This window comes from Nymphalis io, chromosome 30, assembly GCF_905147045.1.
Source record: "Nymphalis io chromosome 30, ilAglIoxx1.1, whole genome shotgun sequence".
Taxonomy (NCBI): domain Eukaryota; kingdom Metazoa; phylum Arthropoda; class Insecta; order Lepidoptera; family Nymphalidae; genus Nymphalis; species Nymphalis io.
This window is the reverse complement of record NC_065917.1, coordinates 6,449,302-6,472,903: the sequence shown is the minus strand read 5'-3', so window position 1 is coordinate 6,472,903 and position 23,602 is coordinate 6,449,302. Positions and strand designations below refer to the sequence as shown.

The 23,602-nt window shown below is 33.0% G+C and overlaps 3 protein-coding genes across 5 annotated transcripts; 2 read left to right on the top strand and 1 right to left on the bottom strand.

Annotated features, from left to right (window-relative positions):
• The first annotated feature begins 263 nt into the window (after positions 1–263).
• Positions 264–11,749, top strand: LOC126780133 (uncharacterized). 2 transcript variants are annotated; one of them, XM_050504403.1, is made up of 5 exons: positions 264–694; positions 937–1,027; positions 2,021–2,139; positions 3,003–3,194; positions 11,605–11,749. In XM_050504403.1, the coding sequence occupies exons 1-4, from the start codon at positions 553–555 to the stop codon at positions 3,176–3,178; spliced, it is 528 nt and encodes a 175-aa protein (XP_050360360.1). In that variant the 5' UTR covers positions 264–552; the 3' UTR covers positions 3,179–3,194; positions 11,605–11,749. The 2 variants fall into 2 exon arrangements, with proteins under 2 accessions (XP_050360360.1, XP_050360359.1); XM_050504402.1 differs by lacking the exon at positions 11,605–11,749 and having other exon boundaries at positions 264–336; positions 429–694; positions 3,003–4,887.
• A 750-nt stretch (positions 11,750–12,499) lies between these two features.
• Positions 12,500–15,381, bottom strand: LOC126780141 (calmodulin-like protein 4). Its single transcript, XM_050504413.1, has 6 exons — positions 15,290–15,381; positions 15,174–15,204; positions 14,778–14,891; positions 14,127–14,218; positions 13,669–13,776; positions 12,500–13,330 (listed from the first exon to the last, which is right to left on the bottom strand). The coding sequence occupies exons 1-6, from the start codon at positions 15,290–15,292 to the stop codon at positions 13,229–13,231; spliced, it is 450 nt and encodes a 149-aa protein (XP_050360370.1). The 5' UTR covers positions 15,293–15,381; the 3' UTR covers positions 12,500–13,228.
• A 254-nt stretch (positions 15,382–15,635) lies between these two features.
• LOC126780046 (solute carrier family 25 member 44) lies at positions 15,636–23,602 on the top strand. 2 transcript variants are annotated; one of them, XM_050504301.1, is made up of 8 exons: positions 15,636–15,814; positions 18,470–18,922; positions 19,386–19,537; positions 20,204–20,293; positions 21,036–21,155; positions 21,421–21,604; positions 22,126–22,253; positions 23,387–23,602. In XM_050504301.1, the coding sequence occupies exons 2-8, from the start codon at positions 18,736–18,738 to the stop codon at positions 23,579–23,581; spliced, it is 1,056 nt and encodes a 351-aa protein (XP_050360258.1). In that variant the 5' UTR covers positions 15,636–15,814; positions 18,470–18,735; the 3' UTR covers positions 23,582–23,602. The 2 variants fall into 2 exon arrangements, with proteins under 2 accessions (XP_050360258.1, XP_050360259.1); XM_050504302.1 differs by having other exon boundaries at positions 15,639–15,814; positions 18,476–18,922.

Sequence of the window (23,602 nt, the reverse complement as noted above, 5' to 3'; positions counted from 1 at the left end):
AAATAAATAAATCTAACTTTTTTGAGTTGATATATATTTACTCTTTTATTACGATCTAATTAATTCATTAATTGTAATTTACCAATTAATAAAAAATGTGTAAAAAATTCAAAACAGTTATAAATTCATGTAAAATAAGCCAAATTACTATTTATTAGAAAAATATTTATGTACCTATATTGTTTTCATAAATGTGATGTTTTTTTTATAATTGCTACTCAGAAACGTACATACTGTTATCAGGTTGACAGTGACAATGACATTACACTGTCCTGCGCGAAAATTCGACGATGCTAACATCTAATTATAAATTTTGCATGAAAATGTCTAATGCAGGTAAAATACCGCAGTGCGATGCACGCTTAAACTTACGCGCGTATATTTACATGTAGAACAATCACCCGGTTAATTAAATTATACTTTTCTAGGCTGTTATGAAATCACGCATAAGTTATCAAGTTTGGCGTGTTTTTTATAATTTATATGTATAAATTAGATCTTGAATCCAAGTTCGATTGGTCATAACGTGAGTGAAGTGGTCATAAGTGCACTATGGCAGTTCAAAATAAAGTTTTATATGCGTTTAGAGGCTGGATAGCCTTTGTAGCATTCATGGATCTTGGTACAGCTGGCCGTTCGTATATTGAAAGGAGATCGTTTCTAAGCAATAACGGTGACAATGAACATCTAGACGGTAAATAATTTAAAGATAATATTAATCCCAAACTCAATATTAATTATATTAACTAGTTAAACTTTAAATTGCAAACATAATGATGGATAATAGCAAGATTCCTTGTTAATTTAATATTTTGAAATTGATTGAACGATTAAAATAACTGGAAACTAATAAATATTGAATTAGTAAGCTAATAAATATTTAATTAGTAAGATTAATTCATAAATGTTGCCATATAAAAAAATCTATATTTTCAGGAGATTTCACAATATCACGAATGCTGGGGATGTATTCGGTCCTGAAGGCACTTGCTTTGATTCATTGTACACTATACATACATTATAGACCGTGAGTAATTTGTTTATTATAAATAAATAATGTCCTCCTGATCATTTTTCGGCCAAGACAGCCAACTGCGCAGGACATCTTATAGTGCACAAGTGTGTGTGTAAACACAGGTGCACTCTATATTCTGATGGGATGGCAATCCCACAAGAGTTCAGATGCAAGAACAATGGCTTTACATGCACTTCCAACTTCCAGACTGGGCTGCTACTGAGAATTTTCAACACAAAATCCCAATAACTTGTTGACCCTCAGCTCAGCTCCCTTATACCTAGCCACTAGTCAGAGGCAGATTTGTTTATTAGTATTTATTTAGCTAATATTATGTATCTATAAATAAAAATATAAGCAAAATACCACTCATCACGAGATCTCCTAAACTATCCCCCTGATTGACTTGAAATTCGTCACAGTTACTTCTTCCCCAACGTAGACGCTCACTAAGAACGGATTTTACACAAATCCTAGCCAAAATACATTTTTCTCTTTATTAACCCATATGAAGCCTAGAGGATTTGATAGTTTCGTATATAAAATTATATTTATAGTAATTATAGTTAAACTGTGTTTATATTAAAAGAGTTTGTACAAATCATTTCCAAATTAAGAATATTACTTCTTTCTTTATAGTTGTTTTTATAAAAATACCTTAAATAACAGATAATAATTGTACTTATATTATATGATATATATATATATATGTCTACAGTAATTGATATATACACACTCATACTTCATACGAAGAAAAAAAAAATTGTAAAAAAATCTTTATTCAAAATTTCTAAGCATCCTCAATCTCCAATGGTATAAAATATTAAATAAACGTTATATAATGCCTTATGCATATTTACATGCATTACATGTTTTTGTTTGTGTGTTTAGCGGTAAAATATTTGTAGAGTATGTGGTACCTAACCAGGTGGGCTTCCACAAAGCCCTACCACCAGAATTATGCTGATTATAATGGCTACTCAATCAACCTGTCATTTGTTTCAGTGTGGTGTCAATGGGCTACTGGTCCCTATTTTTAACTATAATGTTATATTTCACGGAGGCCTTCTACTTTCACTCAACTAGTCTCAATTTTTATGTGGTTTTTCCTTGCATATTAAATAGTAAGTATTACCTTTTTTTTTAATTAAATTTAGTTTAAAATCATAACATCTCGAAACATCAAATAGGAATAAGCCCTTCTTTTGGACTGTTCATTGCATATAATATGATTATCACAGACCATGTTCCCCTTGTGTATTTTGTTTAATTAGTATATATTTAGTACTTTCCACGTAATAAATTTCAGTCACTCATATCGGTATAGCCTTTTCTAATCACAGGTGCAGTTAAAACAAACAACTTCGCTGACATTTAAAACGGCATTTTTTCGTGAATCCATAATTAATATTATATCCAATCAATGATATCGCGTCAGTTCAATGTCAAAGTTGTTTATTTGTCTTTACTCCTAGGATAGAATGATACGCATCTTTAAGAAGAATAGCTCATTCACACTTAAGTTCTGTCACAAATAATTTGGTATTGGTATCCGGCTCGAAGGACCAAAATTTTGTATTACCTTGTACGATTTGGTTACAATTAATTTAGTATTATTATATGACACTCATATTTTTAATGCTTTTGGGAATTATTAATTAAATCAATACTATCAGAAATCTTATCATTTCGCGATTTCTATTATATTAGACACAATGTTAATATGTCAAATATTGTACAAATACCTCTTACCTGGCCCAAGAGTTGGGCTTGGAGCATATTACACCATGTGGTTTCGTGGATATCTTTTCGACGCGTGTAGATTTCGTACATGTTTTCCTACACCGAGTACGAGATGAATTGTACATATATACAGATTATTGAAAACTTAAGTTGGAAGCTGATCTAGTACGTTATGAACACGTGGTTTTTGATTTATATTTATACGTTCTTAATAAATACAAAATATCAATTTAATTATTTTCAGTAATAACCCTATTAGGTTTAATATATCTACCATCGAAATTAAAACTGTGGGGTACGATACCCGGAACGTCGGGTATGGATCGAGATGTGGACGATGAGAACACTCAAATATTACGACAAATGGGCAATTTTAGGAGGAGGAAACCGGGCAACCCCATCAAAAACAAACACGTCTGATAAGTGTTGCTATAATGTAAATATATTGGCTGTGTTTTTTCTTGCACTTGATGAAATAGGGGCCTTATAAATTGTTGTTGGTTTATTAAAGGATTAAATACACAGAATATAAATAGCAATTTTTTTTTTCAATAGCAACATTTGGATGTATTAGTTTGTGTCACGTATTTTCAGATTAAACTTAATATTTTGTGTATTCAATCAATTGTAGTTTGTAGCAGGTTGACATTTTTAACGGCGTCGTAGCTAGGGGCTGGCCAAGGTTACCTTGAAATTACCTACAAATTTGGTATCTACCAAGGGCGCAACCTTCTCTAGGACTCTGAGGCTCAGGCACGTTTAAAACATTATGCTAACATTAATAATATAAACTTGCACTTAATTGGGATACAATGGCACGTAATAAACTCGTATTGCATAGTTACCAATTTTAATTACACTTTTACAGTAATTTCTACTAAATAAGAATGGAGGCAAGATTGAAATCTTACCAGAGGTCACGACCCTAGCTACGATATTGATTTCTATCTAATAATGTACTAATATTGTATAACCATAACTATGAAACAACACTATCCGTTTGATATTTAGACAATTTACAGTTTTAAAAGCTAATAATCTGCAGAATTACTCAATGATATGTAGGCGTTTTGATTTCGTATTTTCTTTACGATACCTAAATTATTTACGTGTATGAAACAACAAAATTGATAATTCGTTGAATTTCCTAGCATGAGTGATATAGTTATATTTTATAATTAGCTTAAAACTACAAGTTATTACTTCTGGCTTTACTTATAAATGTTGCTTAGCGACTGTTTAGTTGAACACTGATTTCTCTCTTTCTGTCATTATTGATTTGACATTCGAAAGAAGGAGACACATGTTTAACTTATCCCCCGCTTAACAATGTTGATAAGTAACGCCGTTTATTCTTAAACGTATTTTAAAGCACGCTTTTTATTAATGACAAGAACATGACTCTCACGCTTGTCACGTCAAAGCTGGCAACATACGAATGTGTCTGTCACTTTTAAAAATAGAAGCGAGATTCGTCCTTCAACGGTCTCGAAGTTTGCACGAAAGTAAACGACTTTTTTAACATTAAATTGTAACAAATTAATGACCGGTTTCTATTACTTAACGAATCGTTACGGTGCATAACTGGTCGTTGTTGAGTTACGTGGAGCCGTAAAGGTCGTTGATATCAGTTTTTATGTCACATAAAAGTAACTCGGAAATTTACGATAAATTTTATTGGGACGCTTTTGAACTGCGCTTGGATAGTTTGTAAGTGAATCGTTTTTTCGAACATAGCGACTGTACTTACCGATTAAGTCGAGTTTCGACAAATCAATGTGATTTATGCTTTACTTGATAAAAAGAAAAGCTAAACGTTTCGTGAAAAAATGATTGTTGAGTTATTTTTTTAAATGAATAGGGTAATACTTAATTGTTACCATTAATAATTTAAATCTTCTAAACCGTAACCGTAACAGCCTGTGAATGTCCCACTGCTGGGCTAAAGGCCTCCTTTCCTCTTTTTGAGGAGAAGGTTTGGAGCTTATTCCACCACGCTGCTCCAATGCGGGTTGGTGGAATACACATGTGGCAGAATTTCAGTGAAATTAGACACATGCAGGTTTCCTCACGATGTTTTCCTTCACCGTAAAGCACGAGATGAATTATAATCACAAATTAAGCACATGAGAATTCAGTGGTGTGCCCGGGCTTGAACCCACGATCATCGGTTAAGATTCACATGTTCTTACCACTGGGCCATCTCGGCTTCTAAATCTTCTAAAAACGGGTTTAAATCAAACTATAGTGAACACGAAATTTTAACAAGAATATAGTCAACAAGTCGACTTCGTTTTAGAGGTCTCGAAGAGAAATTGTAAAATATAAAAACATGCTTTAGATTGTGAATAGTTTGTTGCAAAATGACCAAAAAGTAAAAATGTTTGCCAAATATCATAGTGATGTAGCGTAGAATAGTAACAAATGCGATGCTTGAGTTCGTTTTAATGTAATGTAGGTTTTTGGGCTCGTTTTTGAGATGCTAGATTTCATTTGACGTTCGTTGTCGCCCGTTCGATTTCAACGGAGTCCTAAGCCGAGGTCCGGCCTCACAGGAGGCACCCTTAGGACGTCCGCCTCTCTTGAGCCCTGTGTGGCTCCTAACATCCGGCTGAGTTCAACTCGCCCATCCCGCCCGGTGACGCTGTAGAGGCCGAACGCAAACAGTATTACACAATTCGAAAAAAAAAAAGACGTTCGTGTAATAATCATATGTAATTAGAGTAAATATAATTAAAAATAGATATACATAACGAAACTTTTTTAATCACAATCTCGTGTCAATAATAATTTATCAAGTTTTTTTTAAAGATTCGTTACTTTTCATTATCATTGAAAGGCAATAGAATTTAGTTTTGTATCACACACTGATTCGCGATGTATGATTTAAATATATTTTATGGTTTACAATAAATATAATTCGAAGTAAACAAGTGTCATTCGACTTATGTATTTCGGAGTTGTTACAGTCTATTTAAATAGACATTTAATTATATAAAGGTCAATTAAATAAATAATAAAGATTTTCAATGTTGATTAGTGGAATGAAAAGGTAATATTTTTTTTTAAATTGGATTTTTTGTAAATATATGTTTTGTTTAAAAACACTGCGATCACATCTTCATCAATTGTATTATAGTTGATATACATACATTAAGTATAGTAAATATATTAAGTGACAAAGTGCTTTGTAGGCAACGAATGCTTTAAAATAACAAAAGTTTCCTATACAAATAAAAATATGCTTTTTTGTAAATGCTATTAAAGAAAATTTTACAGCGCTTCAAATCGATGGCTTTAAGCGATTATTTATTTCTAAACACGTTGTATTCGCACAGAAGATTATCATTATAAAAAGCCTCATTTCGTTATACATGCTCACGTATAAAAGGGCACTCAGTATGAGAGGTCTTTTGTGTTCCTCCAGCGTGTCTAGAGCTAAAACTTCATAGATTTTCAGACTAAAGTTTAATGTGTTACTAATTAGTACTTAAATGTCGCAACGGATATACATTACTCGTTCAATGTGAATTTGTAGTGAGTTAATTGGGATGATGTGCTATTTTTCTTCTTCTCGGTCGTTTACTTCATTGCTGAAGGTCGCGTCCACTCTAATCTAGGGCGTGGGTCACGATCTCTGTCAGTCCTTCCTGACCTCAGCTTTCCTCAGGGCTGTGGTCACTTGGAGACCAGTGAGTTTGGTAACTTGGTCCGACCATCGTGTGGGGTAGTGGCCACTTGGTCGTTTCCCCTCTACTTTGCCAAGCACCATCAGCTTGTCGAGGCTGTCAGGCTGTCAAGCTAGTGATTATATATATTGATAAATAATTATCCCAGGATTAATTGAGTCTTCGAGCGTCAGACGTGTAGGTATAAGATTTCGAGCGTCAGATGACGTCAGTGGAAGATATGTCTGTTTCACATCAATTCTCGTGAGTACCTCGTCGTTCACACAATTTTTTTATGGGGCTAACTCAGACTTCGAGCGACAGATGTCGTTAGTGCAAGATTTGTATTTTACACGCCAGTTTTCGTAGTACCATGGTAATTTCTTCGCCTTATCTCCCCATTGCGGCCTGGCAAAGGGAATTGTATTCTATCTCATTCTATCAGTGGCCGCGTGTTTGGCTTCACTCTAGGTTATTCTATTTTTTTCTTACTTTGCTGATGCGGTACGACATTACGCATACGTGCGTTTTCTTTTGTCTTAAAGGCTCCACAGTGTAATCACAAATTTGAGGTAACTTTACTTCACCCATATTTGCCAGTTTCACTTGCGTTGATACGTATTAACGCTAATATAAATGTGGTCTCAAACATACTTACTGGTGGTAGGGCTTTGTGCAAGCTCGTCTGGGTAGGTACCACCCACTCATCAGATATTCTACCGCAAAACAGCAATACTTGATATTGTTGTGTTCCGGTTTGAAGGGTGAGTGAGCCAGTGTAATTACAGGCACAAGGGACATAAAATCTTAGTTCCCAAGGTTGGTGGCGCATTGGATATGTAAGCGATGGTTGACATTTCTTACAATGCCAATGTCTAAGAGCGTTGGTGACCACTTACCATCAGGTGGCCCATATGCTCGTCCGCCTTCCTATTCTATAAAAAAAAAAAAAATACATCCAAATAACAACGCTGAACTAGCAATGACAGTATCCAGTTAAATATGGTTATTTATGGTTAAAGACAAATTTGATGTATCTAAGTAAATAATAAAAGTATATTTAAGCTTTGGTCTGACAGTCTCACATATTTTTCGATAAAGTAAAACTTTCTCTTTATATATAAGTAGGATCTGATACTTTTCTTTCTAATTTAGATTTCGATTCAATGATACGCATTAAAATTCTCATTTAAAATAAACCTATTATAGCTTACTAGTATAATATTTGTTAAAAGAGGAATCGTTATATTTTTCCTCAAAATTATTTAAGTCCAATCTTATTATAATGCTTTGTCTAGGTTAAATATATCAGCATTTTTCCCCTTCCTCACCTTAGTAATGTAGGTTTAGTCAATTAGAGATTTTTGTAGTTTATTGACGCTTAATTAACGCGTGATTTTAGGCAAAAAGTTCTTAAAAACTTCGTATTGTGCAGCGTTGCTGAATTCCTTGTACACTATGTCTAAACCAAACAAATTTGACAGAGCTAAAGCTATCTCTCTCACGTGTGGTGTAAAAAAATGAGATAGCAAATCTTAGTTCTGTTAAATTAACTCATTTTAGAGATTGTTTAAAAACAGATAAAGCAACAACACCGATGAGCCAACGGACGTATCACGATGATAATTGCTCGACTGACTTTAAAATTCTCAATAAAAATATCCATATTTAAAATATACTCAATAATATTCAACTATAAAGCAATATTTGAATATTTTTTTAAACTTTTTCACGTAAATTTTTCCTGATATATCGAATCTTGACACTTAAATTCCCTTGAAATAGATTTCCCTAAATAGTAATTCCCTTTATGATATACACAAATTGAAAGCGGTGCCAATTATATAGTTCGCTGTTGAATGATTTTAAAATATACACATAAGTTATATTTCTATTGTATGCAATCTCTAAATCTTATAGAGTTAAAAATATTGCTAACTCTTTCATACGTATGAGATTAGCAAAGATGGCATCTAGCATGCCTTTCAGTATGTATTTAGTTTAGTTTCGAGATTGTTACAATAGAACCAATAAGGAGATACTGTAAGAACTAACTCGAATCTCACCGCAGAGATCAAAATAGTATGTCACAATAAGTATGTGGTCAACATTACACGGGTGAGTGATGAAGTGATTTCTTGCAGAATAGCACTGCAGTACCAAATATATTAAAAGCAATAATCTAATTAATATTTTAAAATGTTATAACTTAGATGGTTTTAGTAGAAATGTTATTAATAATTTACTATAATTGCGTGTTTGCTCTCCGTATTTGATATATGAATTATTAAATAGTTATATTGTCTTACCGGCTTTATTAAGATTGTACGTTAATTATTAAAAAAAAAATGCGTTATTTTTTAATTTATAAAAACATAAAAATTAACACTAACAAAACTGACATACAATATATCTTTGAATCTGAATGTTGTCGGTATTAAATATGTATATAATATACTAAAATATTGTTAATTTGTTTTTGTTGATATATTTACTTTGCTACATTTAGTAAATGACATGTACATTGCATCAGTAATGTAAAACTTAAAATTGATTATTTCAAAGCTCTGTGTTGTATGCCTTTATCTGCATTTTTTTATTAAAAAAAGCAATTATGAATTTGTTTCTGTGTGTATCTCATTTATCTTTTATATTACTAAAAATAGTCTTGAATATTCTTAAACTCTGTATTACGCTTAAACTGCAGAGTTTAATTGTAAATTTAATTGCACGTATTAATTGTTTCTGAGTGTATGTTGTTAATTATCGCGTATATATAATTTGTTCCCGCGTTTTTCTCATATGTCAATGTAGGTTTTTGAAGTTAGTATCGATAAGATGGTGGAATAGTAAAATAAAATATTTTCATACATTTTTAAGACGACGCTACAAAAATAACCCTTTAAAACTACATAAGCTTACATATAAATACAACCGTCTCTCTGATTAAAAAACTTAATAAATTTTAATTTTATGTATTTACGTAACTTATAATAATTATTAAATAATAAATTAATAATATTTTTTTGGATAACATTTAATTATTTTTTATCTTTGATCGAAGAATTCGATGTGTTTTTAAAAAAGAATTTATTATCTGTTTCGCTTTTGCTCTTTTTTTAATGCTTGTTTAAGCCAACGGTCATACCAGACTACAAAATACATCGATCACGGTACTATCAAAAATTTGTAATTATTTTTTTTTGTCTGTTGTACTGTGGTTTGGTTTAAATAAGTAATTTGGTCCAAATACTGAGAGAGGTATATTAATAATCTGTGCCATGTACATTAAAACTTGCTTTTATATTAATTTTTATCGATTCTCAACACAAATATTGTAATTTTACCATATTACAGTGAAGTTTATATGACAAAATTTTAATTGTAAATCAGAATAATGTCTATACCTATTGATAAATTATAATTCGTTAACCCCTTCACAGCCAATGACGACCACGTAGGTTTTGTGCTTATTAACAGTTTCAAAGTGATCACAGTAAATAATGTATAGTGTTCTCTAAATACTATTTGGCTGCCTCGACATTGGTATTGAATGGATTATATAAAAAAAACAAATTGTATTTATAGTTTTTTTCATACTTGATTTTTCTACAGATAAGCTATTATTCAAAACGTCATAAAGATGGAAACAAACTCGCATGTTAACTGTCAAACTTGTGTCATATTAACTGTCAAACTTGTGTCATGTCAACTGTCAGACTTGTGTCATGTGAATTGTCAGATTTGTGTCATGTTAAGTGTCAAACTTGTGTCATGTTAACTGTCAGACTTGTGTCATGTTAAGTGTCATAAAATTATGTCCTGGGAGCGAATTCTACTAATGTTTAACGATTACGATATGATCCCGATTGAATTTCAATCCAACTTTGTTTATTCTATATTTATTCGAATCGGAATCGAACCGATACTATGTTAAAATATACCGTTATGTCAAAAGCAAAACTAATTGATAACTTTTTTGCCAATAGTCGATAATTAAAGTAAGAAATAGGAAAACGGATAAATGGCAACGATCACGCTTCGATTCGATTGCGATAAAGTGATAATTTGTTATTAGAATTTGCCCCCAATTGCCAAGTTTACTTTAGGCTAAAAGTTTTGTGAAAAATGTGATTTATTGTGGGAAACCTGATTGGAAAGAAGTTCATTTCGGTAGAAAATATGTATTAAAATAACAAGCACAATCGAATTAATAACGTTTCTATGTAATTGTATAGAAAATTGTATAGTAAATAATATGCAAAACAGCATTTGTTGTTGCTGCACTAATATCCTCACAATTTCACACTTTTAAACACACAAATGCTGGCATACAGAATGTGGAAACTTTAACATTTTTAAATACGCTTTTGTAATTATATTTGACAATTACGTCTGACACTATCACAGATAAAAAATTTTTTTTAATTGTCAGTTGACATAAATACCCATTCCGTTGTTGTAAAATCTTTATATTCATTTGACAGAAACACTAGAGTTGTCCCTTTATGAATACACGTATAATATTTTCTAATGACAGGAGGAATAATGATAAACCAATATTTGATTTATATAACGTTATATGTAATACAACAGTTTTCCACATAACTACTTATATATTTTTCAATCGTACTATCAAAGTTTTGATTACAACTTCGCCTCTATTCAAAACGCCATTTTTTTATGAATCCATAAATAAAACAGATTAAGATTTCGACTAATGACGTCATGGCCGTTAAATGTTGTGTATTGTTGTTTATTTATCTTTACTCTTGTCATTGGAATTGGTTATAGTATAAAGATTTACGCAAGGATTTGCATTCTGTTTTCAAATGTTAATGTACACATAACAGAAAGAGACAAATCTATGTACATCTACACCCGCAAAACACTTATTAGTAAATGATGTTGCTGTCCTTTTTAACATCACACAAAAATAAAGGGATGTCAATACTTTTTTTTATTTAGAGATTATGCCAAAGGAATCTATTCATACTATTGTAATAAATGCTGTGATGTATTTTCACACGACTGCCCAAAATAGGGGTGTAATGTTTTCAGGTTTCATGTATGTATGCGAGTTCCTAAATTTTTAAAATGCCTGAACAGATTTTAATGTAATCTTAACACTATGTCAAGTGACATTGAGTGTAAATTATTAATTTAGGTTTTTTGCAGGACAGTCGGGGTTTTTAATTTTTGACAGCTTCATAATTAGTTTTTAAATTAATTAGCTTTAGTTATAATTAGCGATTGGACCACGATACTAGTGCCATATCATATTACAGGTTTGTTAATATTTAAATAAAAAATGTTTTAACGATTTATTTGTTTTATTTGAGTAAATCCTTTATATGTGCATATATAATTATTTATATTTATATGCATAATACTTTATATATGCACTAGTGGTAGGGCTTTGTGCAAACTCGTCTGGGTAGGTACCACCCACTCATCAGATATTTTACCAGTCATAACATCTTAATTCCCAAGGTTGGTGGCGCATTGACCATGTAAGCGATGGTTAACATTTCTTACAATGCTAATGCCTATGGGCGTTGGTGACCACTTACCATCAGGAGGCCAATATGCATTTTCAATAAAAAATAATATATATTATTCTTCATCATCATACCAACCGTCCACAGCTGGATATAGCCGTCCCCAAGAGAAAAGGGTCAAGGAAAGTAAAGTATTTTTTTTAAATTTCTAATTTAGTATTTAAATTAAATCTGCAATAAGACTAAATTAAATCGATATAATATGTGCTAAATATATATTTTATAGATGGCAACATTAATTTAATTATAACGCCTTACTTTTTACATAATACATTTACTGTAAACTCAAAACTTACCTAATTCATTGACCAAAGTCAAATAAATAATTTAAAAATGAAAAATATATACTTTTTTTTTAACCAAAAACTTTATTACAAAAATAAAATTCGACAAATATAATCATTTCACATTTCATATAAAAATACTGGACGGCACAATGCAATAAGTTTTGATGTAAAGTCTTAGTTTATCAATTAAAATACACAAAGAATATATCTGCCGTTTACACATGATCACGTGACACATTAACCATAGCCAATAATCTATTTTTAAAAAATGATTATAAGTTCTTACCTTTTTTTTTTATATACCCCGAGATGGCAAATGTCTCTACTCCACCTGATGGTAAGTGGTAGTAGAGTCCAAACGCGACGACGGCCAGTACAGTCGGGAAGAATGTTCTGTACTAGCCGCCCCCGCCTTGCCGGCCCGCAAGATGCCTCTTCACGCCTCGTTTGAAGGAACCCGGGTTGTAAGAGGAGGACCTCTATTGCTTTATTCATAAACATGACAGTGTGTAAGAGATTTGGTATTTCTTATACGACCAACCAGAGCAGACTTAAGCTAGCATAGATTTTTTTTTCCTATTCTAGAAATGAAGCGTTTCTGAAAATTCACCCTTTAATGTAAGTACTGAGAATTATACAAGGAACAGCTATTATTATTTTTTACCTGTTTAATAAAAAATATAAGTTCAATTTTAGTACTATTACGAATAATAGGAAATACCAACATGAAGCCATGTTCAGTGTGCTTATCATTACAATAATCAACTGCTTATTACGGGAATAACAATCTATTACAATATCAATCGATAGACCACAGACTGGCAACATTCATGTGTATTTTTACAGTGGCAGCACTTCCTTAAATACAAAATTGATTTGATTTAATTGAATTTTCACATTTAGCATAAAAAAAAAAAATAAGTCATGTCGGTATTATGGATATTTATAAATTATTCAGTAATAATCCGGCACGGGTGCACAGGCTATCTTCACAAAATCTTCGTAACGAACTATACCGTTGTTAGAGACGTTCGCTTCACGAAATATATTGTCTACCTGAAAACGAACAAAATTACATAAATTACTACACAAAAATAAGGCAAACAAGGGCTGAGAGCGATGAAGAGTGACAAGACACACTTGGTTCACTCAGCTGGTTCATTACTACTTTTTGAATATGGAATTTTAGTTTTTTTTTTTGTGGATGTATGCATTTAATATCTGGAAATTAAATACAAAATGAAATCTTTATAGAAGATGTGTATTAAAATCCCATAGAAAATATTATATCAATAAATAAATTCCCACACTAGATTATATAGACTTCTTCATTATTTTTTTAATATATTACTCATACAAGTAATATATGGTATAAGTATATGGCAACATTTTACCTCCCTAGACGAGAGGCCTTCGCCCCAGTTCTGCAACAAGTTACGTAGCTGCTTCGATGGGATAACGCCCCTCTTATCATTGTCACCGGCTTTAAACGCATTAACAACCTTAAATAAAGTATGTATGTATAATTGCAGCTCGCTTTGTCTTTATATAACATAAAAAGAAGCTGTAGCTGTCATATATTCAAAAGCAAGAAAAATAAAAAACAAGCTATACCTGATGCAAGATTTGTTTATGTAATGAGGGGATACGCTTAAAACATTTATATAAGAGGACAAAAATATGATAAAAAATATTTGGTGTGGAATTATTCAGAAGTACCCAGAAGAACCGACCAAATTTTCTCTATAAATGGATAAGCGGTTTTGCATAAAGATCAAACATTAATTACATTTGAATGATTACATCTTTAGTGGTTGTTGCACATAAGTTATTAAGCTACATCAATACTTACTTCATGGGGTAGGTTTTCCGCCCTGGAATGGATATGCATGACCTCTAAGAAATCTGCAAATGACATTTTACCGCCTTTGCCTTTTAAATAACCTGAAAAAAACACTTATTTTATTTGTACAACCAAGACATCTTTAGTTAATAAGTTTTTATCGTGATATAAAGGAAATAGTTAATAAGTTTTTTAAATTGTTTTGTCTCCAGTACAGCCAAGAGAGCTGGTACATATTTCACTCAGACAACAAAAAAAAGCAAAATCAAATAGGTTCGAAGTAAATAGTAGAAAGACTGATAAACGACTTGGCTAAGCTTTAGATTACCTGCCGTCGAGTTGGGGGTTGATATTTTTTTTAAAGAAAGGTTACATTATTATAAAATGGGAATTTAAATGTTGGGGAAGTTATAATATTGTAGGAAATAAAATTAAAGTGTATATAAATTGTTGAGTGGAATACTGTTGTATTATAAATAAATTTCAATGTTCAATTTTGTAGTGCATAACATAACAGAGCTATTAGCAAAATGGATTATTTAAATTTAAGGGTCGTTTATCTTTGTGTTGTCCTTTTGTGTACAATACATGGTAAATAAGTGATGATAACAAAAAATGTTTTGATCTTCATTAAATCTTTGCCAAGTGCAACATACTAACCAGTAAGTTCCTGTATAGTAGGACTCATTCCTAAGGACCTCATTACAACGGTCAGCTCATCTAGAGATGTGATTTGACCAGACCTCGCGAAAAGGTAGAAGCATTCCCGAAATTCTAAAAAAAAACATTATTTTTATGGTTTCTGTAGCGTTCATTAGGTTCGAAGATAGTTCTTATTTAATTTCTAACAATATAATAATATCTGTATAATATCTATAATATCTTATCTTCATATTATCTGCTACTGTAATATTGAGGGCACAGTATAACGGTGATAGTACCGTTTGCATAATTAAACAGAAATAAACTTGACATATTTATTAATCTTGAGCTTTAAAAATTTAATTATTATATTAAAGCATTAGATTATAAATTATATAAAAATTATCAACAAACCATCGATATCTTGTTCCTTGAAATAACGGGCCTGAAACAAATAATATGTATGTAAACATTTAGTAAGAAAACTAAATTTAATTAACAATCACATTTTTAAAGCGTAAATAAATTACCATAGTTTTATAAAAAGATGAACAGGACACGCAAAAAGAAACAAAAAGGTAAGAAAAAGTTTTGTGATGGAAATTGCGGAAAACAATGTCACAGATAACGATAAGCAAAAATATGTATATTTCTGACAGTTGCATTGACTTAATTTATTAACCGAGGAAAAATAAATTATAAAATGGCTATTGAATATTTTACACGTAGTTGAAACAGAACAATATTTAAATTTCAATACCTACTTGTTTTAATTTAATATTTTTTTTTATTTTGAAACGTGTTTTATTCAATTAGAAATTTATATTTTAGTACTTATTTTATCTGTTAAAAAGTTTCAATCTGTGGTTCGAGATAAGATGAAAAAGACCAATCAGCTGACTGACAGCCACGAAGGACTTATTTTTCCATGGTGTAATTATCTAAATTGGGTAAATTATTACATAAAACATTTTTCGTAGTTGTCTGTAGTGATCTGTATTTAACTTTGTTATATATGTGGTATAAATTATAATGGATTTTGTTGACTACATGAGGTGAGTTGGATACTATGTATAAATGTATATTGTACGTCTTATTAGTCTTACACAAATACCTATGTTTATTTAATATTATAATGTAAATAAATACAATTAATAGGGATATATTTTTAAAATTACTTTGAATGTATATTAATCAAGATAGCAAACTTGATACGATCGGATTAATTTAGTTCAATCTAAAAAATTAAGGTTACAAATTACTACTTTAAATTTTTACAAGATTGCGTTGAATAAAATCTAAATCATCATAAAGTTAAAAAATATTGCTTTAATTCTTATCAATGACATTAATTCTATTTTGATTAAATGAAAAAAAAAACCTTGAAGTAAAAAGCATTTAATAGAATTTTCTTTGAATTATATATAGTTATTAAAAAGATATCATTCTTTTAGTATGTAAAGACATGTATTTAGATAATTATAATTAAGTCAGTTTCATTTAGCATAAAATGGTATTTTTTTAAATACATATACTTGGAATCATTAAGAATAGAAAAATATGATAAATATTGTTATCATATTTTAAGGCTTAATTATTTTACACCTTAGCATGCACATTATAAAAAAAAGAGGTTGTTATCAGCATTCTCTGAACTATTGTTAATTTTGAGCCATTATAGGTAATATTTATACACCTTAATATTTATATACCTTACTACTACTCTAATTGATATAAAGAAATATATGATAAGTAACTTTTATGGCACCATTGCTAGTGTAAATTTTTATTCAAATGGCTATGAAGTGATGGTCACTCATTCAGGTCAACTTCATAAAATATATTTAAAAAAAAACAAACAACAGCCATTAACTCAATATTTAATTTCAAGCTCACTTTATTATCTTTAAAATGGTTAATAGTACAAAAAAAAAGAAATTACGTATAAAAATTAGTTTAATTTCATTTTCAAGTTATATTATTTACTATGATATATAATACACAAGCTGCTCTGTGTGATTTAACTTGTGTTATAGGTTACTGTTCTGCCCCTGACACATATTAACACTACTTTTGAATCGTCATTTTATAAAATTTAATTTAAATTCGGTCGGAATATATAGTGTACAGAGAAGAACCACTATGAAACTCATTCGCTATTTCTGACAATGAAGAGACATAGATACGTAAATACAATTGAATTATTATTCCTGCATGGGTGTTTATCATAACTAATATATATATATTTTATAATATAGTTAGGCAGACGAGCAATGGGCCATCTGATGGTAAATGGTCACCAATGCCCATAGACATTGGCATTATAAGAAATGTTAACCATCGCTTACATCGCCAATGCGCAACTAACCTTGAGAACTAAGATGTTATGTTCCTTGTGCCTGTAATTACGCGGGCTCACTCACTTCCTTTTCTTTCCTAAGGAATCCTTTACTACATTATATATTTAGATTGTTTCCAAATTTTGACAATGTCCTAAGTTGAGGGCCGGTTAAGACACTGCAGCTATAGGACGTGTATTCTAAACCCTTCGAGTCTTAGTACTCGACTACCTCCGGTAATGGTGTCAAGGTCATGATTAACAGCAATCTCTAGAACAAAAACGGTGTATCTAATACGTCTCGCAAATAAACGACATGACGAATCTATTACTCTCCACCCTACCGACTTTACTAATGGATGTCATTTGGACCCTGAGATTGCTCAAATTTCAAATCAAAGTCTAATATTCGTTCTATAAAAGACCTGCTTGAATGATACGATATTGAAACCGAATGAAACAGGTATATAACATGTTTCATTCAGTTTTACATACTGGATCCTAATATGTTCACTATAGCCAATAAGCTTAATGGCTGAACACGCGAATCTCAACCGAAGATTACGGATACAACTTCGGGAACCAACTCTGAATTTTGCACCTATGTTTATAATTAACGTGTTCGGTGAAGGAAATCATCCCGGTAAATATCCCGATAAAATGCAACATGTATAATCCATTGGAGCAGCTTATATAAGCTGCAAACCAAGAGGATAGAAGGTCTGTCCAGCAGTAGGATATTGTCAGGCTCTTTATATACACGTCATCTAAAAAAGGAGTGTATTGTGTCATGTGACATGTGTATTGACAAAGTTTGTGTTGCTATAGTTATACACTGATTGGATTTAATATAAACAAGGGGTACACCTTAAGAACTGTTTAGAAGCTATCTACTCGATCGTATACAAAGTAAGCATTGTTAGTAATTTTCGTGTAGTGTAAATAATGATTACCGAAGACTCGAATGTTTCATTTGGTGTACCGCAGGGAAGAATATTTGGACCTACATTGTTTTTGATTTATATTGATGATTTATTTTGAACTGAATAAATTGAAGACTGAATGTTAATTCTTCCGAAATGATCTATTCATTAGACATCCTAACATGGTGAAGCAAAAGCACTTATGAGTGCTTGATGATGTCATCAAGGGGAGTTTTATTTGATGTTTTGAAGGTAACATGTGAAAACAGAATACCTAAATGTAGGTCCTCGCTTGTCAGCTTAGATTACCATAGTTGACAAGCTTGTCTTATTCGTGTTAGCAGTAATAGTCCGCTAAGTTTTCCCCCTAGCCGTGCGCCTAGATATTACGCTAATTTACGTCGTCGAATTTAGCCACGTGTAAAACTACTTTTCTATATATTTTTCAGTTACAGTTGGCGTTTTTAACGTTATAAGAAAAATGGAAGAAGCAGAAAATATAAAAATATACGCGTCATATTTGAAAAAGTTCAAAATAACCTAAATAGAGGAAGCAAAAGCTAGTCGAATTGTTTTATTTATATAATATTTATAAATGAATAGATGTTTTAAAAATAATCAAATTTTATTGTAATTCCATTTAATATTGTATATAATACAATGATAGAGTAAGTACCAAAGATATATAAAAATCAGTTATTATATAAAGAAATAGATGTTTGTTAACGTATGGAATACGAGAAAAACATTTGATATAGAAGATATAAAGAAAGAAGATAGAAAGGGAACGATGGCAGCGACGATGGTGGAGACGCCTCCCCCCCAGCTCATCACAAACATCGAGTGGGGAATGATGGATAAAAGTAAATTCTACCCCCTTTATACATTGAGCAGTTTCACAGGTAAATCGTTCTTAGTTTCATTTTTAACATTAATAAAGTCGAATGAATGAAAACAGTTTGATTGATTTGTTTGGTTTCAATCGCTTAACTGCTTCGTTGGTTTGGCAGCTAGTATATTGGGCTGCAAGACCCAAAGACCTAGGTTCAAATCCTGGGTTATGTCAACTAAAAAAGTGGTTATTACTTTCAAGAACTTCAAGCAGCTCGGAGCTTAGAAATTGTAAGTGTGCTCCAGTTGGTATATTTTTTTGCGACACCTTCAACAATCGTCGTCATATTAATACACTAAATTAGATAAAACCTTAATGAATTATACACCGTATAAAATCCGTGCAGTAGTTTTTGAATTTATCACGGACAGACGGACGCGGCTGGAGACTTTCGGTGATAATTTTGAACTTGCGAGACATTTGAATCAGTAGTTTATCTTAGTTTAATCATAATATTAGGTATTTTTATTCAGTTCGATGCGCCCTCTACCCGCTGACGTTGATAAAAACTCAAATACAAGTTCAAAGAAAGAAGGAAGCGTATAAAGGCGTTTCAGACGCGATAACGAAGATCTACGCGAGCGAGGGCGTGTCCGGTCTGTACAGGGGATTTTGGTTGTCAAGTGTAAGGTTTACCGAATCTGTTCATATTTTTTTGTTTATTTCTGATAAAAAATAATACTAGGCATTGTTATCTTTGCCTGTTGTAAATAATGATCTATTTATATGGCTTGTTCCATCAAGCTACTATTGAAATAGCTGGTTGGTGGATAATAATAATATCCTGGGACATTATTCACACACGGCCATCTGATCCCAAACCAAGCAGAGCTTGTACTATGGAAACCAGACAACTGATATACTACACATACTACTTTTCTTTTGTAAATACATACTTATATAGATAATTACACCCAGACTCAGGATAAACATATTCATGCACACAAATGTCTGTCCTGGGTGGGAATCGAACCCACAACCTTCGGCATGTAAGGCAAGTATCAACCAACCACGTCAGCCAATGTAGAGTGTAATTCTTTCTACGTGTAAAAAATTAAATTAGTAAATAATTACATGATAAAAAATTATATAGAAGAATCCGCTAAGGTACTTAACCTTTCGCCGGTTTTTCTCAGGTCGCAGTGTTTATTTTCCGAACCCGTGGTACTTTCTTATTGGACAGTCAATAAGTGTATTGCTTATACGTTTAATAAATAAATATCTTTCAATGATAATACATAATATAACATGTTTATATAAGTTTGTTTTACATGCCCCCCCCCCCCCTCCGTTTCAGATAATATCTGGCGTATTCTATATATCAACGTACGAAGGTGTGAGACACGAGCTCGGCAGATACGAGATCAGTCCAAGGATGAAGGTAGGTGGATAGAATTGCTAATTGCAGGAACCAGGGACATAATATCTTAGTTCCCAAGGTTGGTGGCGCATTGGCGATGTAAGCGATGGTTAACATTTCATACATTGCCAATGTCTATGGGCGTTGGTGACCACTTGCCATCTCTACCATCATTTACCCGGCCGCTTACGTTAAGTTCGCAGAACCGGAGGTCCTGGGTTCAATTCCCAAGTCGGGCCAATAAAAAGTTATTGGGTTTTTCTGGCAGAATTGGAAGTGTGTGTCACGGGAATGTCCCGTGCCTCGGACAGCACATAAAGCCGTTGGTCCTGCGCCTGAACTCATTCCTAGAATTCTTCTGAATAGACAGTGCACCTGTGTTTGCGCACACACTTGTACACTATAATATCTCCTGCGCAGTTGGCTAATCTCTCTTGAGATTGGCCGCCGTGGCCGAAATCGGTCTGGAGGACATTATTTATATCGTAAAATTTAATATAGTAGGTTGGTTATTGTTTGTTGTGTTAGCGTTCATACAGACACACTTTGTTTAATAATATGTTATGATATTCCACTAAACACCTCAGCGCTCGGCACACGGTAGCTAACTGAGAGTCCGAGCGTGATGACGTCAGCGTGAGATACGTTGATGTGTGCGTGAGACCTGTACACGTGGTCACGTATTTACACAACAATTCTCGTGAGTACCTTGGCACTCACATTTTCTTAGGAAGTAGTGATGAGTTCTTTTCGTATTTTCCAGTCGTTCATCGGCGGTGGCTGCGCGTCCATCGTCGGTCAAACGGTGATCGTTCCGTTCGACGTGCTCAGCCAACATCTCATGGTGCTGGGATTGGCTAAGGGCACTGGTGTTAAGAACGCGGTAAGCATTAGCACGTGCCGGTAGGGCTGTTCGTACCCGTCTGGGTAGGACCCACACATCATATTCTAACGTCAAAGTGCAACGCTTTGTAATGTCGTGGACCGGTTCGAATGGTAAGTGAGCAAGTATAACTAAAGGCATAATGGATATAACATCTCAGTTCACAAAGTTGGTGGCACATTGGTGATTACCATGCTTTATTTGCCTACGTATTTAAAGTATAAAGAAGAGATCTCCGACAGTTCCAAGTGCGTTCTGCCCGCAGAAGATCAACCCGCTGGGGCTGGACCTGTCGCAGCGGCTGTCGAAGGCGGCGCTGGCGCGGCAGGTGGCGGTGCGCGTGTACCGCCTGCACGGCCCGCTCGGCTACTACCGCGGGTACGCCGCCTCGCTGGCCGCCTACGTGCCCAACTCCGCGCTCTGGTGGGCGCTCTACACCGCCTACCAAGGTTCCTAGCGATCTTACGTAGCACAACAACACGCGGGGGGGGGGGGAATAGGAATTGATTTTTTATCTGTATAATATATTATATGTAATACATTAATATAAATCCACCTCATGTAACCGAAATGGCCCAGATGTTAGAAAGCGTGAATCTTAACCGATGATCGTTGGTTCAAAACCAGTCAACCACGTCATTTTCGCGTGCTTAATTTGTGTTTATAATTCATCTCGTTGACGGTGAAGGAATACATCGTGAAGAAACCTGCATGTAATCTAATTTCACTGAAATTCTGCCACTTACTTACCAACCCGCTTTAAAGCAGCGTGGTAGAATCGACTCCATACATTCTCCTCAAAAAAAGTAGAGGAGGCCTTAGCCCAGGTGTGGGACATTCACACGCTGTTAGTTTTCCTCATATTATGTTATATAGTATAAAATCTAATACAAAAAATACATTTTAATGACAATTTGTAAAAATTATACTTATATCAATGAAAATGTAATATCATATTTTTCCTTTCCAGATGAACTCTTCAAAATCAGCCCCTCGTGGGTGTCGCACTTGTTCATACAGTGCGTGGCGGGCACGCTCGGCGGCTTCACGACCACGATCCTAACCAACCCGCTCGACATTGTGCGGGCGAGACTACAGGTTCGTATTTACTTGCTGACCGTCTCGGTACGGTTGAAAGAAAAATTTTACGAGACCTTTTTTGTAACCGATGAGATTAATATATCATTAATTAGCTAATTGTTCCGGCTTCGCACGGTTAGACATGTAAAAATGGATAGGATTTGCGTAAAATCCGTTCTTAGTGAGCTTCTACGTAACTGTGAGAAATTTCAAGTCAATCGGGCGCATAGATAATAAAAAATATTAAATCGTTCTAAAGGGTTGAAAATTAAGAATTATGATTATTTTTTATATGTTAGAAAATGAAAAAAAGAAATGCTTTTCTACATATATAATTTTGTACTGAATAACATTTCTTATTTATTCAAATTTTTAACCGACTTCAAAAAAGGATAATAGGTATATAGGGATTTTATTTCAGTAGGCTGCTGCTAAAAGCCCGAAGTACATTATTGATTAAAATTTGTACTATTTGACAAATAATTAAAAATATAATAAACTAGCGCTTCATATAATAGAATTTTCAAATACCAATTTCCACAGCTCTTCAAATATCAAGGATTTTCATACCAACTTCCTTCCCCTCTATCACTATCTTCGGGGTTACATTTTCAAAAATCCTTCCTTAGTGCTAACCTGCTGTGTCAAAAGAACTGTGCATTTGTCAGTCAGTCAGTTTTTATATATATATGTCGCGGATTCAAATGGATTGCCATGTTAATGGCCGCCATCGTCGTCCAGTATGTTGATTTTATTAAATCAGTCAGTGCGCACGTCCGGCGCTGGCGCTGTCCTGAGAGCAAGAGACCAAGCGACCAAGGGGCTCGCTCGACAAAACGATCACACGCGCTACTGACATACTCCTTTATATTTTATTTCCATCAGTCGGCTACATAATAAAATAGGCACCCGTCTTATATTTTTCACACTTGACGTCTGACAACCGACCAACCTATATGACATACGTCACGTTGTGTGGTGTTGCTATTCTAATAAAATAAGTGACGTCGTATACTCGCTTAAATTTATTATCTCCGAGATATATATATAGATTATTTTTTCCTAAAATGGCATATATATAAGCGCACATGTTTATAAATATTTTTTTATTTTATGAAATTATTATAATGATTATATACCTTTGATTCCAGGTTGAAGGTGTCGGTACAATGAAAGACGTGTTCAAAGAGTTATGGCGGGAAGAAGGTCTGATAGGTCTATATGCGAAGGGCTTATCAGCGAGGCTGGTGCAGTCCGCCTGCTTCTCGTTTTCGATAATACTCGGCTACGAGAGTATAAAACGGGTCTCCCTTAGTGATGAGTACAGGACCAGAGTACGCTGGTGATTAAATAAAATTGATGTTTAA